At 37.4% G+C, this 19,152-nt stretch overlaps 1 protein-coding gene across 1 annotated transcript in view; it reads right to left on the bottom strand.

Annotated features, from left to right (window-relative positions):
- BAZ1A (bromodomain adjacent to zinc finger domain 1A) overlaps positions 1-19,152 on the bottom strand; it is a 65,261-nt gene that overhangs the window by 29,207 nt on the left and 16,902 nt on the right. The window contains exons 4-10 of the mRNA XM_055797768.1: positions 15,588-15,731; positions 9,402-9,500; positions 8,115-8,202; positions 6,244-6,378; positions 5,475-5,577; positions 2,661-2,827; positions 1,770-1,865 (exon numbers count right to left, since the gene is read on the bottom strand). Of these exons, the coding sequence (XP_055653743.1) occupies positions 1,770-1,865; positions 2,661-2,827; positions 5,475-5,577; positions 6,244-6,378; positions 8,115-8,202; positions 9,402-9,500; positions 15,588-15,731 (832 nt within the window). The remainder of the gene's footprint in view (positions 1-1,769; positions 1,866-2,660; positions 2,828-5,474; positions 5,578-6,243; positions 6,379-8,114; positions 8,203-9,401; positions 9,501-15,587; positions 15,732-19,152) is intronic.

Raw genomic sequence — 19,152 nt, 5'->3', positions numbered from 1 at the left:
AACCAAACAGTCTGTGATTCTAAGGAGTACATCTATTTGGTTTCTTTACATTTTACTGAAAATAGTTCTGCAAGACACGATCAGTTCTCATGGTAGTAACTGCAGCAGTACTAACTTTAAAAATGGAAAAGCACACAACTTGGACATGTCTTTTTAGGTAAGTTTATTTATGTTCATGAAGTTGAATGATTTTGTATCTTTGTTCCACCAATTGTCAGGATTTTTCCTTTAAACCTGTATTATTTCACAAGAGCTTTGAATTTAAGCTGGAACTGTCCAGACAAGCAAAAATAAACATATTTTTTAAAAGTTACTCATTATTGCTTGCTAAGACAAGCAAACAAAACCCCAACACATTCACACACACCCATCTAATATTAGGATATGCAAGATCACGTCTAATGAGTGAGCGCTCAGGTATTTGGTTTTTTGCATTGGTAAGGCAGTTATGATAGCTGTAAGACATGTTACGGGGAGCTGATCTAACTATGTAACAAGACCACTTAACAGAGACACCACCTCCAAATCACAGATGACACTATCTAACACTGAGTTTGACTTTCAAATTAGTATCTTGATGTAACTCTTCAATATTTGCTTTCATTTCATGTTTCATAGCGGAGTCAAACAATTTTGAGAAAGATGGCTCCTTACCGCAAAGGCAGTAGTTCAAACACATTAACAAGAATGCCAAATATTATGCTTTCAGAAGAAAAGAGTAAGTTATTTCATGCATTTCCTCTAAAGGCATCTTTTAAAAAGCAGTCCTCACCTAAACTCGTCTTTATTCATATTCTTGGTAATTTTCACTGTAGTGATGATACCACTTCCCCCTCCCCTTTTTCTTTTCCAGCTGAAACACAGCAGCACTGTTTTGCTTAGCTTCCTCTTGTTTTGACAATGCTCTTCCCTTTCTTGAGTTTCTTCCCTCTTTCTATACACAGCTAAGTTCTCACTCCTATCTTCAATGGCCTATACAGCTCTCCTTGCAAATACATTCAATTCTCATATTCCTCCCAACTGGTGCTATCATTTCAATTCATTTAACGCTCTCCTCTATTCCTGCTTGTCCTCTTTGAGTCTGTCATGTTTCAGTGTACCTCAAATAAACCCACATCCTTGTGTTTCTGACAATTTTGCCTTCTTTCACTATCCCCTGCCAAAATCAATCATAATAAGGTGTACATAAGTGTATAACACTAGACAATCTTCCATTATGTACAGCCACATTATATTGCTGTTCAGAATATTTACGTTCTTTGGGAGGTAAACTCTAGTTAATTTCTGTAGGTTTCCAGGATCATCCAGGAAGATAGATGCTCATTAAGCAAGGATACTGCTAGAGTTTAAATCAAAAGAATGCCACAGGGAGTAAGCAGCTAATGTCCGTTCTACCTTTTGCAGCCAAAAATTTGGTTTCCTCAGTACTCAGATCTTTTAAGTAACTCAGGTTTATTCTAGGTGAGCTCATCTTGCATATTTAACAGAAAATTCAGGCATACTCAATACCCTCTATTCAGTGAGGCCTGTGCTTTAAAAAGACATCTGTTCCACATTAAGACTGCGAACAGCCTGTGAAGTTTTTCTAGAGAGTGAAAAAATGCAGATGCAGATGTTCCTATTAGCATCACCACTGGGAAGTATTACATGACCGCAGGCGATCACAACCCCTAGCATTTAGATCAGATCTAGATCTGTCTCTGCGTTAGGGAACCTAGCTTGGCGACCCTGTAAACTAAGAGCATGAACTAGTCCAAATTCAACCATACCTTAAGGTCATCACATTCCATGTCTTCTCTAGGTTTACTCCATTGTTTAAGGTATTCCACATATTTTCTTTTTTCTTCACGCAGCTTCTCTCTTTCCTGAAAAAGGGTGTGACAATTGTATATAAGATATGGTCAGATCACCCTGTTCTATTTTCTAGAACTGCACCACTTCCTATTTCAATCACACTGAAAAATAAAACATACTTATTAGAATGAAATAATCTTGTACAAAACAAAAATTACTAGATGATATTGGCAACATTGTTTAGAAGTAAACTGTGGTGATACTTTGTTGGATTAGACACTTTTTTCTGTTTGTTGTGGTGGTTTTTTTAAATGGAAGTTGCCAAGGAAAAAAATATCTAAAAATAAGAGTATTTATGAAGGTAGCCACAAAAGATGATCATCAAAACAGATAGTGGATGTGGATGTGCTAAAATACACTGGAATAAAATCAAAGTGACAAAAAGTTATTTAGCAATTTCCATCCAAAGAGAAGCCACCAGGAAACCCAGAACCATTTAACATGCTGTGAATCTGATGCAGTACACCGTCTTTAACACTTCAGTAGAAGACAACTATCGAATCAAATACTGTCATGCATTTTTGGGAAAAAGAAACAAACAAAAAAACCTAAAAACCCCCAAACCCACCACATTACCTCAGAAGTAAGTTCAAAGTGAACTTTTTGTGAACTAAAATTATAATATAGAGAACGTTATCCAGAAATACAATTCCATAATCATACCCTGTAACTAACTACCTATTCTTCTAAAGTGCATTTCTATGAATGAAAACAGTTAATGGAAAATAACTTGAAGCAGACAGCAACTAAGAAACAAGTAAACTAGAAAGCCATTTATACGAAACCCTATACTGCAAATGCATTACTTTTTCCTTTTCTATCTTGAGTCTCTCTTTCTCTTCTTTCTTCTTCATTCTTTCTTCTTCCACAATCTTCTTTAATTCTTCTCTCTTTTTTTCCTTATCTTCTTTCTCCTTTTTCTTGGCTTCTATAGCATTTGCCTTCTCTCGTTTTAATTTAGCCTTTTCAAAAGCTACAAAGGAAAAAACAAACAAAACTAAGTCATTTTAAATAAAATTAATTTTTTGTGAAAGAAAACTGTGCTAAATAGACTGATCTTTTTATAATTACCATATGAAAAAGATATTGTTATGAAGACTGAATTGCTTCTATGCCAACCAGAAATTCAATCACTTGAAAGTTCTTTAGAGTATCAGAATTTTAAGCCTAAGTATTATACATGTTTTATTAGGTTGTCATCACTGTAATAAAGTCAGATTTCTCTGTTTTTATGAGTATACAGATGTTTATTACTTGTTTATTGGCTTCTATCAAGTGACATACAAAGATGAGAACTGCTTCCAACCACATATAATTACAGCAACAGATTTAATAATGACTGCTTAATAAAAGCATGTCACAACTAGGTGTGGCATATAATCATGAAATATTTGTAGAAGTAAAAGCCTTTAAGTAAGTGATCTTTAAATATTTAATTATTACTGAATTACAGAAAAGTCAATACATTGGAAACCTACTTAGTATTTCATTGGGTTTTGTGCAAGTTTTACTTCTGTTACACAGTTTAAGCTGAACTTTAATTGATAATAAATGTTATTGCCTGAGGAGTTCCAGATTTCTTTGTAGTTGTCTGCAGAGAAACAGCAGGATACAGAGTTCCAGTTTCTGTGGACAGACAATGTCTGCCAACCCACACACAGGCTAACAAATAGAAGGGGGTCGGGGGCTTACCATTTCAATTGAATAAACAAGAAAGCTAGAATCACAACTGCAGAAAATGAAAAAAAGATCCTTACTTTTATTACCAAGTGAATAGCACTCAAAGATTTTGATTACGATTTCCTATAAAATTCAGAAAATGGGCTAGATTGCTTTTACAGATAGCTACTACACATATCAGCAATGCCTCTCACCCAGCAAACAAAAGCAGTGAAGCTGATCTCCAGTATTCTACATACTGAGAAAGTTGATTTTTCAAGGTACTTGGTATTTTGCTACCTTTTCACATCATTAGTAAAGTACTATTGCAGCTCTTCATAAGAGATTTTCCAAAAGTCAGTAATTGACAATTTAAACAAACGTTATTTACAGGTAAAATTCATACTGGATTACATTAATTAGTATATTTGAGAGTATAATTTTAAGTGTCATATGGATGGGATCATACTTTTCAAACAACTAGTATAACATGTTGCTGGTATTAAATTAAAGAACTGCATCTTTAAAAAAGTTTATCATCATGGGCAAACACTGGGCCACAAACAAGCACACAGAACAAGTGTGACATCACCGTATTTTTTTATTGTTACTCTTACTTATTTGATGCATTCACCATCATTTTGTCCCCTCAACAGAAAGAACAGAAAGCATTTACAAACTCTGAATATCAACACATTGTGACAGCTTTTTAATGAGGTGGCAGAAAATATAAACACATTTGGATCTCCATGTCACACAGCTTATCTCAAGGCTGATTGTTCTTCCATTGTTTGTAACTGTATGTTTCAAGGGCATTGGGTTTTGGGGAGCAATAAGATAACACAAAGATAGAATTAAGCCATAATGTGTTTTAACTAGCCTTCTAAAGGCTGTAGTTAACACCACACAAGAAAGGAAGCTGATCAACATCAAAGCTTCTGTTGCCTTGTTCTGCGCCATAATTTCCAGCACATAAATAAATGCTAGTTGTGCAGAAAAGTGGACACAAAAGTTCAATGGAGCCTGTTAAACTCCAGTGTCCCCATGTCCTAGGAGGAAAAGGTTCTTAGCAGCCTCAGACAACTTTGCAGTTATTTAAGCACATGTTGGACTAGGTAATTTCCAGATGTCCCTGCCATCCCCAAACATTCTACGATAATAGAAATGAGGTAGAAACCAAAAGTTCACTGAAATGTTCCCACAGATGAAAGCCTTTCCTTATCAGTGCTTACAACCCTTGTCTGAGCTTTGCCTCCTCAAAAGAAGCAACAACATACCTAGTTAAACCCATACAAAAGGCATGTGGGTTGCCTTACTTCATTTGAAATCAAGTTTAAATAGATCAGAAACAGGTCAAAACTAAGCCAAAATAATTCAATCAATCAAAAATAAAGACCTCTTAAGTAATTTGTTCTCTTTTAATTAGAAAAATTTGTTAAACATACTGTAAGTAATCTTGCAGAACATTTAGATGTACCCTAAATATCTACACACAGAGATCTTCAGAAAGACCCAAGATTTCCTTAGGTATTATTACCAGTTTAGAAAGCATTGCAGTTCTCTTAAGTTTTGAGGTAGTTTTTCCATTTACAGATTTCCATCATACAATAGATTGATTTGTGTTAAATGTTTGTTCTGATATACCTTCAGCTGGTAAAATTTAAATATAACCCTACACTCCAAACTTCTGCAAAAATGTATTTTGATTTTACTTATCCAAGAGAAATCAACACAGCTGGACTGCAAGCTTCCTATATTTCCCCAGTTTAAAATAAGAAAAAATAAAGAGAAAACAACCGTTCTAACCACTGAAAGGAGCACTTTGCAGTACAGCGGTGGCAGGGCACTCTTATTACCTTTTCCTTTTGAAAGGTACAACCCCAAAAATACTCTAATTATGGCCTGCACTCAGACCTGCAAAAACTGGTTCTACTAGTCAACAGGACTAAACTTCAACTTACCCATAGCCTGCATATCTTCTTTTTGCTTCTGGAACCTTGTCTTTTCCTTTGCTACTTTACTTTTGCTTCCTTGGGTATTTTGTTTAGTAGTAACATCATCCTCCTGATACACAATTTGGAGACGGAGGGGAAAAAAGAAAAGAAAAAAAAAAGAACATAATATCTATGATGAAATGACCAGCAATAGATAGTCCCAATTTTTCAACTGTTCCCTAAAACAATAATAAAAACAGGCTATAAGGGTTTCCCACAAACATAGTAATTACTCAGAGATCCTGCCTAATATTTTTGAGCAGTGGTGTGGTGTAGAAAAAACAAACCTTTTTCTTCCAGTTTTCTTTTTAAATGAAGTAGTTTAGAGCACTAAGCTTTGCTGTGTTTAAATAGAGGCAAATGATATAACTGTATCTGAGGGCAAGTGACGTAATTATATCTAAGAGCACAGATCAAAAAGTTTTTCAGCAAGTTATTTATTAATCATTCCCAGAAGGGACAAGCATGCCTTCACAACACAATAAAAAGCTAGTTTCTTGGTGGGATCACAGAAATAAGATAGATAAAAATAGGAAGATAACATATCAAGTATGGTCCCTTTTACCAGCTTAATTGCTGTTAGATTGCTTTATAGTTATGTAATATACCCCAATTCATCCTTAAGGAAAAAAAAAAAAGCACATCAACTATGTGTTCCAACTGTTCTGAAAGTTCAGTGAAAACAGAAGACTACACTGATGTGCCTTTATCTGAAATTAGAAATGTTATTACTTACAAGACTAGTAGATGCCCTCTTTGGAGGTCTCCCTCGCCGTCTGCTTGCAGGACTGAAGATAAACGTGGGTGGCTCATCAGGAAAGAAGTAGGAGAAATTTTGTTCTGCTAGATTATATTTTGCAATTGATGTTGCCTTAGTAAGAAAGATGAAAACAGATATTCATTGTGAAATTCTTATCTCTTCATAAATATAAGCTAATTAATCATTAATTCACAAAAGACAATAAAAGTAAGTACATCCACAACTGGTTGGCTTAGGAGAACTCTGAAATACTCTAAGTCACACATCTGAAAATAGAATTTGGTCTCATTTGGCAAGATTTTATTTCTTTAGATGCCTTTTAGCAAACACAGCTGGACACAGTCTTCCTAGCAAGTTGGTGAAATGTGCCGAGAAGGACTTTTGGCAGAAAGTCAGTCAGAAAATTAATTTACTGAAGAATCATATAATTCTCTATCATATTTAAGCACTTTTGGAAGAGGAGAAAATTTGTGACTTTTCTCATTCTGAATTGTCAAAGTTTCTTTGCAAGTTGACTCTCTCAGTCTGGTGACTTAAGGAAGCCTGCCCTACCAGGTGATACAGGTGAGGATGCAAAGGAGACACCCCAAACAGGACATATTCACACAACCACTGAAATGCAATCAGCAAGGGAACAAGGAGACACTCCACAAAAAGTCCAAAGAGACAATGACAACGCACGCATATACAGACTGTAACAATCTTCCTGAGGTACCAGGACGCATTGCTAATAAACACTGGACCCATGTGTCACGCATCACATCAAGGGTATGATTGCTAACAAGCCCAAGGAAGGAGGTGGTTTATCCCTTTCAGCTCTATTTTCTTCTATTTCTTTAAAAGAGACAAACTTGAAAGTTACGAACTTATAGAGATATTAGTTGTCTTTGTCATTTTCCACAACTTCCAGAGACCAGACTGTCCTCTCTCAGAGCCTTTACACAGCTGTACCAGGATTCCCCTTACACACAAAATATAATAAACAAGCACACTACTTTCTGAAAACAAGATGAAGATAAGCAGGATTTCAGGGTCAAGACTGCAACAGGCAGTGGAAGAGTCAAGGATTTCCTGCAGCACAGCAAGGCAGGGGAAATTGCTGCCCACTTGGTCAGTGTGGGAAAAGCTGCTCAATTCCTTCAGCACAAGGAAACAGAAATTCTCAGTTATCCTGCACAGATTAAGATGTGAACTTTAGTCTGAACTTGTACGAAGTATCACCATATCTTTCCACATAAGATGAAAAAAAAAAAAAACAAACATATTCAACATCTACGGCCTCATCAAAAGCCCATTCTAGCCACATGAACTCTTCAGTACCTCTGTTCCACTTACGAACAGGATACTGAATTCAATCTACAGTAAAATATTTTCCAGCTAAAAGCATTACAACTGAATAATATTAACTTACTGTACCAAAACAAAATAGTTTGTCTTTGAAATACCAGCTACACACCTTCAAGAATGAAAACAACTCGCATTAGACTAAGCAATTATTAAAACACAGTATATTTTTAACATTTTTCTAGGTAAAAGCTCCCATTTTTGTTTTGGGGACTTCTGTAAACTGGTAGCTAAAGGGAAATTCAGTGAATTTAATTCTGCTTCACGTACAGAAAAACTACCATTTTGTTTACAAATTAACAAAATCTTATTTTTACAAGAAAAAGTTGCAGTATTCATCATTTTGTTTTGGAAAAGTCGAATACTAACTCAATATACTATACTTACAAAAAGCTAATCTTCAAGTAGTTTAAAAGAAGCTCCGAGCAGCTAGTAAAAAGCAGCAAAAAAAAGACTGAGTAGGGTCAGTAATTCTATCCCACAAATTATTCCTTCTTATTTACCTTAGTTTTAATGACTCCATCATGTGGTTCACAGTGTTGTTTCAGAAAAAGTTTAAGTCTATCACGAGAAAAGAGATGTTTCCTCCGGCTGTATCAGGAAAGAAAGGTAGCATTATCAACTAACATATTTAATAATTAAGTACAGCTGACAATATGTGCAAGAACACATGTAACAGATCATATGATTCGACCATTTTCTCAGTTGTAAGTTACACCCTTACTACTGTAATGAGCAGCTGTTCTTTGCAATCTCAATTCAATTAAAAGTTTCCTTATGAACAAGAAACCCCAACGGTCGTTTTATGCACCTGTATTTTTTGTGTTGAAGATCCTGGTATGCCCTCTTCTATACACACACAAACTCCACAACCTATTCATCCTCACTAAATCCTCCAAACGTTCCTTTCTATCACAGTAGCTTTTAAAATCCCCGAACAAAACTGAAATCTGATTGTTTCAGAGAAGGGTAAAAACAAACAAGCAAACAAGGACAGCAGGAAAGCAGCATTCACGTCTCTAAATGGGGAGGTAAGGCACTGAACAAGCGAGAGGGGTGAATTCACACACTGATTGGTCAGGCTGCAGCACTCCTCGCTGCAGGACAGTGGGCCCTAAATGCTTCCTGGCATCCCAGGGAACCTGCACCACTTCATGGGAAGAAGAAAATGACTAAGAGTAGTTAATGAAAAATCTAATCTCCATTCATGCTGGAACTAAATGACTTGAAATCACTGAAGGGTTGTGTTTTTTTTCCCCAAAGTATCCAGTTTAAGAAGTTTTGATGCAAAATCTACTCTAAAAAAAAAAGTTTTAACTAAATTCAAGACAAAGTTACATTATTTAAGAAGCAAAAATTCTTTGCAGCTTTCCATTTTAAAGCAGTCAAGCAGTTTGACTGCCAATGTCTGCTCCAACTTTTCAAACCAGCAATGCTGCCACACAGAGGGAGCACTCACAATGCCAATAGTTCATTAATATTATAGAATAGGGTTCCCAAACTTTTTTTCCACCTACTCCATCAGTCACAGCAGTAGGCACAGGTATCAGAAGCAACAGCAGGTCTCACCTGCATGCCAATGAAAGCAGAGACTTGTAAGGAGTTATCTGTGTTAACAGTAGTAAGGCTTGGAACCCTCGCTACAGAAAGCCTGCCGCATACAGCATCTTGCTCCAGTGCCTCTCATTAGTAGTTCTGCTATTTTAAAATGTCATTTTACATCAAAAACATCTTACAGTGACTCACACAGTTATGAAGTACAATTTTACCTTTCATATACACATTTTTACCTTAGTTGAGATGCTTTAACGATAACGGTCTCATACAGTTCTTTAACAGGTTGGACTTTGTATTTGAACAAAGAAGGATCAATTATGGCTTTCTTCTCCCTGAAAATTTTTTTAAAATTTAAGAGTTAACTGCATTCACAAAACAGTCTTATACTGTACATGCTTAATGTATTTATAGGCATACACAATGGACCTCTTGAAAATATCCAGCCATACTTAATACAGGCTGTAACTTCCATTGGACCAAAGAGAACCCATTAACTTCTGCCAAATCTTCCGCCACTAGATTTAAATCTGCATCAAAGCTAATTCCAAGGGATCAAGGCTGTTGGTTTTATTAGCAGGGAGATGGGAGATGAGAAGGGAAGGAAGAACAAAGAGGGAGACAAGTACGATACATCTCTCTCCCTCAGAAAAACATCACCTTAATACTCAGTACTAGTGATGGCAACAGGAAGGCAGGAAAAAAGGAGAAAATATGATGAGGATGGAGTAAAAAAAGTTAAATAGAATGAATAAAAATAGTAGCCACAGAGCTACAGATCACATCTCAAAATGAATAAAAGACAGGCAGAATATCTTTCAACTATCAGTTTAGAAAGAGCATCTTCACCAACAACATTCTTAAAATAACAGGAATCGTAAGGCAATGCACCTACACTTTAAAATAAATGCTTATCGAGTTACCTGGGTTCTTCCCTCCCAAAGTGTACTTTCCTTTTACAGCTATCAGCTACAGAGAACTAGATTATTTTTTTTCCCCCCACAGCAAATATTTCTTCCATTTTAACATAGCAGTAACTGTTTTCTTACACCTTTTCCTAGGAGAACAACCACCCAGGTCTGGTGTGCTACCAAAACTCCTTTAAAAAACAAAAGAGAGGCTTTCTGCTACAGACAATATACTTTAAATAGTGTGGTGTATTTTTGGACAGGGTTCATGAACAGAGTTAAACTACCGACACTTTCTTTAAATAATGTTGCATTTTGCTATTAAACAACAGAACTTCTCCTAGAGTGGTAATTTGTAATCAAAAGCTATATTGCTTTATCAGAAAAAAATTCAACCGTCGTCTTGTTTCATCAGTAGGGGAAGATGAAATGCATAGCTCTAAATCTCCTAGTTCACTCATAACTTTTTCATCATCATTGTCAGTCGTTCTGGCATTTACACGATGCTTGAAGGTGGAGTCCGAGACAGAACAAAGTAAATCAATACACCACTTGTTATTCTTTGCTCCTATGAAAAACACACACAAGATGTAGTGACTGTACTTTGCAAGGTTGCTGACTGTGAAATTTGCTCCGGTTCTTATTTTTTCCTACTAACTCTGTGAAATAGAAGTCCATAAGAAATGCACCGTTCAGATGTCCGATAATACATACATTAACAAATACAAGTGAAGCGTAAAAGAAACAGTACTTATCCACAGTTAGTGTCATTTTAGATGAGAATAATTCCTGAAGAAAAATAGTTTACAATGATTAATAGTTTACAATTACCTACAACGTAGTTAAAGAAATGAGGGGACAGAAAAGAAGATTTAGACTTGGAAACAGCAACACAGCTACTGGACTTACAGATATGCACTATGATATATATATATACTTTCTGCATTGTATGATGCTATCCAAGTTAAAGTATCAAGCTGAGTCACTCAGACTAATTAAAAAAATGTGACTAGCTGGGTGGGGTTCTTTTTATTACATTAGCAAAACAGAGAAACTTGATAAAGGAATTCATATACCCACTGGAAAGACTTTAACATCTCTGCCTACAATTTTAAGTTTGTTAAAAGCAGCTTTGTGTTTTGGTCATACCATGACTTGGTCTTCCATGTTCATCTTCAGTCTCGGGGTAGGAAAGCTAAAGTAATAAAGGTTGTCACTAGGAATTTCTGCACTGTATCAAATCAGACTTGTTCCCTCACCATACACCCCTGTGTTTCCAGCCCTTTAGTCTAACAAGCTGAAGAAGGTCACAGATAGCTTATTTATACGTTCTGAATAGATTCTAAGCTCCAATACTGTCTGTAATTAAAAGCAGGGTCCAAAGAATAATCAAATGATCCACTCCTCTGTCATTAACCTTTACTTTTCAGTTTGAGTAAACCTTTCTCTCACCTTCACTGGAGCACATGTAATAGCCCCAATCTAATTTCCAAACATACGAAGTTTCTTCTGTTTAAGATACTCACTGGAAACTCAGAAACCAAGTTAATATATTACTGAAATCTTCCCCTATAAATCCAAATTTAAATTAAAAATTTTGCTTAGTGCAGAAAAGGAAGAAAAAGGTCATTTGGTACACATAGAAGGCTTGAAAAATTATATCATTATCTAGTTGCTTTGGCATAAAAGTAGTAAATTTTTATGTTTCACTTTATAAAGCATTATATAAAACACAGAAGAGTTAGCAAAGGTTAGACCCATTGTGCAGCAGAGATCTCCTACAGCAAGCCTTCACAGGACAGCCCTAACGGAACCCCAGATCCAGAGGAAAGAATATAAAATACCTTGTAACAGATGAAAACTGGAACTGACTCACCCATATTGTACTGCTTGCTACTGCACTCAGGTAAACGTGCCTAGCACCTGACGGAGTCTTGCATTTTTTTGAACGACGTTATTCTGAACCATCAACAGACACTACTTCCATCAGCCCTTCAATTACTTCAAGATGGTGACCACATGACCTGGATATAAATTTCTGCTTACAGTCCTGCTGTGTTATATTCAGACAACAAGGTCTTCAGGTAGCTTTACCGAAAAACTTCTGAGATCGTGTCCTTTTGAGTTACCTTGTCCAGGATACAACTATCTAGTCTGAGTCTTGCTGGAACTACTTATATCTTGTGGGACTAATAGAACTAGAAAAATCTCACAAAAAATACCGAGGGTAAGAGGATCAGGAATGCATCTAAAATGAATGCTGTACCGCTTTTCAAGAAAAGAGACGGTGGCTTCTTCTTCTCTTTGACTAAGTTTGGCAATGAAAAAAGCTCCCTTGAAGAATACTAGCCAAGTAACACAATCACTTCTGGCCTCATGCTCCAGTGCAAGCCTTACTCAGAGGTCACCTGTCGGTATATTGACCCTGATAGAAAAGCTGGCCTCTTCACACCTTTGAAGGTGGCCACTGACAAGCTACTCTATACTAAACAATTAAAACTGCCCATTTGGAGCCGCAAATGTTTTCTGCAATCTAGAACTTCAACAGGGAAACACAGCAACCTCAAGACTGTTGACAGCATACTGGTTATACTGCTGTAGGGACAAGACAATGGCACTTTGCAACAAAATCCTGACTTTGAGCCTTTTGATGAAGATTTTAGGCTGCCTTTGATCCGGGACTTTGGTCTTTCCTTACAATACAAAGTAGACTAAGACCTACCATCATTGTTATTACCTTCAGGGGACGGAGGGATGAGAGGGGAAGAAAGAAGAGAACAAAAGAGAAGAATTAAAGATGAGGAAAGATTTGTTCTACTGAACATACAGTATAGCTTTAAGGACAAGCTACGACCACACTTTCTGACATATCCTGTTCATAATTTCTTCTCCAACTACAGGCAGAAAATTAGGTTGAAGATAGCAAAAAATATGGATGGTAAGGTATTACTGGCATTGTTTCCAAAAGCTTTATTAGCTCTGCTTGCATCCCAAAATTTGCAGAAACAATCAATCCTTCCCCAAAATAAAGATGATACTTCACACTGAATAAGCACCCAAATTTACTGCCACAAACCAGCCAACAAGCCCAAAAAAATTTTTCTAGCATTGATAGTTCACATTACACATAGCCCTGGCAGAAGGAATGCCATTAATTAAGTTGCAGCTAATATTGTATATATTTGGCAGTAGAAGCCCCTCAATCTTCAATCTGCTGCTGAGTGCTAGTGCAAATCCCTAAGTCTAGCACACTGCTGTTCTATGATGACCACTATCCTCCAGTACCAGAGGGTCCCAGGGCATAGCATCAACAATTTAAGATCTCAGAAGATTGCTACCTTTTACGTTGTAACCCAGGCCTTATACAAGGCAGCCTGTTTTTCTGAGGGAGTGCAGGAGCAAGAGTGTGCTGGCCTCCTTCTCCCTGTACCACCTCAGCTTTTACTGCAGAATACAATAAAAAAGGTCAGCAGGAACACTTGTACAGAACGCGTGGCTATTTCTGCCTCACACAGACAGGAGTAGGGTCAGAGAAAGGTTGGGATCTCTAATGACATCTATTTTCAGTTAAGATTCTCTAGCCTTACAGATTCTTTAGGAAAAATATTTGCAGATGGCCCATCAATCTGTGCTGTGCTCCCCTCCCCCTCTCTCACAAGCACACTGAGCATCTGCTGTACCATTGTTTAACGGCACTACAGCTTTGCACAAAGGCTGGGTCTCAAAACCTGGAGATTTGTGTGCAGACGGAGGCAGAACTGCAGTTCTGTGCATATCAACTTGACATTGGTCCCAAGGTGAATAACATCCATACTCTCCACATTCAAGTTTCTCCATAAACAACAAAATATAGTCCCTGAAGGATTAGGGCTGCAAAACAATGTCATTCGGTTCAGTGGGGTTTCTTATTGTTATGAGTAAGGCTATAAAGAATCTTAGATGCCAAAATACAAAAAAATGATTAAAATGCTCTACTTTCAGATAGGTTTTACAGGTACCGCAAGTAATACTTTCCAAGTTTGCATATACCCAGAATACATCCAGAAACTAACCAAAATGGTATTACACTCTTGCACTTGCTATAAAAAGACTGACTTGAAACTTTCAGTAAGCATTTTAAAGCTGTAAGAGGTTTGCAATTCAAGCATAAGTTTTAGTTAGGTATGCTCTAGAACAGTGCTTCAAAAATTTTTATATTCTCACAAGATCTCTCTAAGAGAAAGAAATTATTTTCCCTCCCTTCTCTGCATTGTCAAAATAAGTAATCAGCTGGGAAAAAACACAGACTGGGAGTGTAAGATTCAGTCTTACTACCAGCTCTGCATACATGGAAGTGACAGCAATATAAAAGGATCAATCCCACAGTCAAGCTTTGTGCATACTTGCATAATTCCAGGAATAACCTCCTTTCAAATGCCATATGCCTCATCGTACACAGAAAATGCGTTTGTTTTCTCAAAGATGTAGGAACTCTCCATGAAGAACTTGGACGTTGCCTTCAAAAGACAGCAGAGAACTGTAGAAATTATTTATCCCCTGTTCTTTTCTTAGCCAAGTGAGGAGCTCCACCCTAGTTATTGAAGGCATGTCAGGACATGGGAGATCTCATGAAGCAGTCAATGAGAATAACTTCTGCATCCACGTGACATCTCCAACTCAGTAACAGTTCACATAAAGCCTGTATGTTGCTAGATACAAAATTCAGGCCATCTTCAAAACCTTTTCTTCCATCAGCATTGTGCTTGTGAAGCACAGAAATCTGTCTTCTCATTATACTGCTAAGATAAGCTGCATATATAAGCTCAGTTACTGGTTGGTAAAGGGATATTCCAAATTAAATACCACAATTATAGCCAAGAAGCTCTCTTATTCAACATTATTAAGCTACTCCAGCCTATAGACAGTTCCTTAAGACCAAGACACACACATTTCACCGCACCTAAAACCATAATCAAATCCATAAAATACAATGCTATGTATTTATATGGACACATGGCACAATGAGAAAGCTTTGTATATTTTTATATTTTGGACACAAACACATTATGTCTCTAGAACGACTTTTCAGAGAGTTCCTGTAAGAGCTTGTCCTCTTATAAAACATTCTCAACTCAGAGTCCCATGATGGAAGTAATACATCATGCTAAGTAGTACCAGACTGTAGAAATGCAGAATATGACTGCCTTTTCCAAGCTATAGCAGCACAGGTTCTGCAGCAGAGAGAGGACTAATGATAGGCATACCTGCTCTTCCACCATCTCTCAACAGAAACACTGTCATTCCAAACAGATTAACAATGATTATTCTGTAGGTACTCCATTTCTCATAACACACAGTTCTCTGGTGGTTTACACATAGCGTAACTGGCACCTGTGAATATTCAGCTTGTCACCTTCAGCTGGCTGAACACTCACAATCCATACAAATCATTTGTTTCGGTCAGACCCTGCCATGTCTGCTTTAGTTTCATTTCCACTCAGCCCAAATGCTTTATACTGTAAAAGTATCATTTACCCATTTTGTGCAGAGCTATTGTGCGTTTCTGAGTCGTCACTGTCACTGATGACAATTGTGTCTCCGTCAGCACCGCTACCATGGCCGTTTGCCATTCCGTTGTGATGCGCTGGAGCTATGACTTCCAAAATCTTACATGGCAACCTGAAAAAAACACAGACATTTATTATAGTCAAAGTCTTTCACTAGCGCCTGGAGTCTAAAGTTGTAGCTGATGTTATTTTAAGAATACATCTATAACTGAACATTGTATTGCCTACTAAATAAGTAAATACCTAAGCACATTGCGCTGAAATAGAAGGTAAAATACTAATTTCATGAGTTCTATCTAATAAACAAATTAATCTGCTTACGCAGCTACCAGCTTCACTACTAAGGACTCTATTCACTACATTCACTAAATGAACTCACTGGTAGAATTATTTGTGGTTGTCAATTTTTTTTCTCATTTCCCACTTAAGTAAACTAATAAGTTAAAGTAATATATTAAGTTAACTAGATACCAAACCCTTTACATTTGACAGCAGTCTAGGAAAAGCAAAAAAAATTTCAGATCCAAAAGTATTTTTACTTATAAGAGATCATCTTCTACTGCCGTCAATGACCTAAATAAACAAGGCTGAAATGATCATTATGCATCTAATCTTAATAATGGCCCATTTATCTGCTGACACGTATTAACGCTCCATCTGGCATGCACACAATTGACAAAACAAGTCTATCCCTGTGCCATCCTGAATGCTAGTTATAAAAGGCAGAATTAACTACATATTAAAAAGTATAATTAATCAACACTTCATGCTGGGTAACTGTATTGTAGCTGGTTCTTAACCACTTTCACCCCTTTCTGGAATTCCGTGGTTCATATTTTTTAGTTTGATCTCCTAAAGCCTTGTCTGCTTCATGAAAATTAACTATTGCAGTCAATGGATGCTGTCACATACTACCATTAAAAGCTCAAAGGGTCAGGGGAGAAAGAACACATAATAATTCTCTCCTCTGGACACCAAATGCTGTCACTTGAAAGGAATAAATTGGAGAATACATGAAGCACAGGACTTGTATTAGTGTGGCATCACACCTAAGAGAAAAACAAACAAACAATCCCCAACAAATCTATTCTGCCATGCAGTCAGCTCCGTATTATTTTGTATGAAGGGGAGGCTGTGATGTTCCAAATATTGGAAAACCAAGATACTGTAACGACAGCTTTTCTCTTAGGACAAATTCTAAGTGTTCTTCTATCTGAACTGAACATTGGCAAAAAAGAAACAATATCAAAATATCTCTCACACACTGCTTTCTGCAAGCAGACAGTACTATCCAAAACTTGCACACACTGAGGAGGGTGTGTGTGTGTGTAGTAAAAAACTAGGGCGCACAGGAAGAAAAGTTGAGAACAAAATATCCTAGGCCATATTCACTTGTGAATTTAGCTAGGACCAGTAACCCAGTTAGTGCCCATAGCTGTCCTCTGCAAGTCTCTCTCCAACAGGAACAGCGCTCTAGGATGCTCCAACAGGATATGTTATTTGAAAACCAAAAAAAAAAGGAAAATTTAAAAAAACCCCAAAAACTTATTAACATCCTTATATATTCCTAAAGAAAACAATATGACTAATGCTTAATTGTCCACAGGGACACCAGCTGCCTGCATGCAGAGGCAGTCTGAGTCCAATGGACTCACTGACTGCAGGCAAGCTGCCATTCCAGTGCAGCCAGCCCTCGTTCCCAAAGCTGGCTGGTCTGGAGCAGGAAGACACATTTTCCTGGCCAGTGGAGCCCAAGCTAATTAACTGTGCAAACCTAAACAGACCCCATGTAAAGAACCAAGAGCACCCAAGTATGTAATGGCGACAGAGCCTAATGGCTGTTCATAAACTAAGTCCAAGGCCAACAAGGCTTATTAAGGTCTGGCCCAGCCCCAGACTCCAGCTGAGTCCTAAGATACTGTCATTACAGTATCTTCATTTTCCAGTATTCAGAACATCACAGCCTCCCCTTCATACTAAATAATACGGAGCTGACTGCATGGCAAAATGTGTGTGATTAGGCTGTTTAAATCCAACAAAGATCACCTGCTAAGACAGGCTTCTTAGTATACCAATTCTTGCTAGAAAATATATTTCATAATCTGAAACAAGTTCAAATCAATTTAAAAAACCACTTTAAAATTAATTTCTAACGGAAAATAATCAAAAGCACCAATGATTAGGGCTACTGACACTTGTTTACCGAGGATTTATCTGCTATTTGCAGACCACTAGAGGGAGCACATACACACTGTATTTGTAATCGCAGTGAGACGGCCACACAACGCCTACACCGCAACCTACACCACCCAACGCCCTGAAAAAACAGACCAACACACACACACGAATCAATCTGCCTGGACAAAAGGATTCGGATATTTAGTTACCGAGTATTTTTCCAACATTTAATTTACCTGTTTATCCATCAGACAGCCCTGTAATTAACGGGGTATCGCATCTGCTGTAAGAACAGGCATTATGTATTCTACACACTCAATTCAGTAAGTAGTAAAATCCCCAATACAGCTGCCTGGGGTTTGTTTTCCCTTTTTAGAATAACTAACGGAATAAGCTATCACAGAAAGCAAGTGATTCTCCATCCTCCATTTCTTCATTCAAATCATTACCAGAAATCTTTGGGGAAGTAATCAAGTGAAACACGCACTACCTGGCTCAATAAAAGCATAATCCAATGAAATGCAATGATTACTGACTGACAGGAGATTAAAAGCAATGCAACCATTCCTTCTGGCATTAAAAAAACCCAATAATCTACGAATGAAGACCTTTTTTAGCCCCACTACAGTCAAGTCATGGCTAGTCACAGCCAATTCCCTGGGCTAAGAGAGGCAAAGACTCTGCTTCTAGCACGAATGAAGATCTGCTCTTCTCAGTAACCTCATCATTCCCTGAGTTTCACTTATTACAACTCTTATTTTGTATCATAAGGCAGATATCATAACAGCAGAGGTGAAAGCTGAAGCAAGATACCCAAATGAAGCACACTACTTGAAATACTTTCTAAAAAGGATACCTTGCGCACTCACCATTTCCCATGAAGGAAGAACTGGGGGCACCTCAGTCTAAAAAGACAGCACCAAGGAAGTAAACAAATGTGTATCCTAATATCCCTGTCAGTCAGGAAACACTTTCTTCAAGTAACAACAACAAACATTACGGAAAAGCTTACAGCCACACAAAGTGAATCCCAAAAGTATTCGGAAAAGGATCAGACATTGAGAACAGAGCCATCATGAACTTTTACACAATCGTCCCAGCAACTCTAGCTCTGACACAGACAGCCAAAAGCTAGAACAGTAAACCTACAAGGGGATTACCCTATAACTAACAGTTTTGCGAAACTTTCTGCACAACAGGCTGCTACCAACAACAGGGTACAGGTCCTCTGACCTGTCTCAAGGAAGGCCTTTATGCTTAGACCTTTATTTTCTGCTATGCTCAGAAACCAAGCTCTCTGAGGTCTCATATGTTATGTGAAACATTCCAAGAAGTGGTGCATGGCCTGTATGATT

Source organism: Falco peregrinus, chromosome 1 (assembly GCF_023634155.1).
Source record: "Falco peregrinus isolate bFalPer1 chromosome 1, bFalPer1.pri, whole genome shotgun sequence".
In the NCBI taxonomy this organism is placed as follows: Eukaryota; Metazoa; Chordata; class Aves; order Falconiformes; family Falconidae; genus Falco; species Falco peregrinus.
Note: the sequence above shows the minus strand (reverse complement) of the source record. Positions and strands in the feature narration are given on the sequence as shown.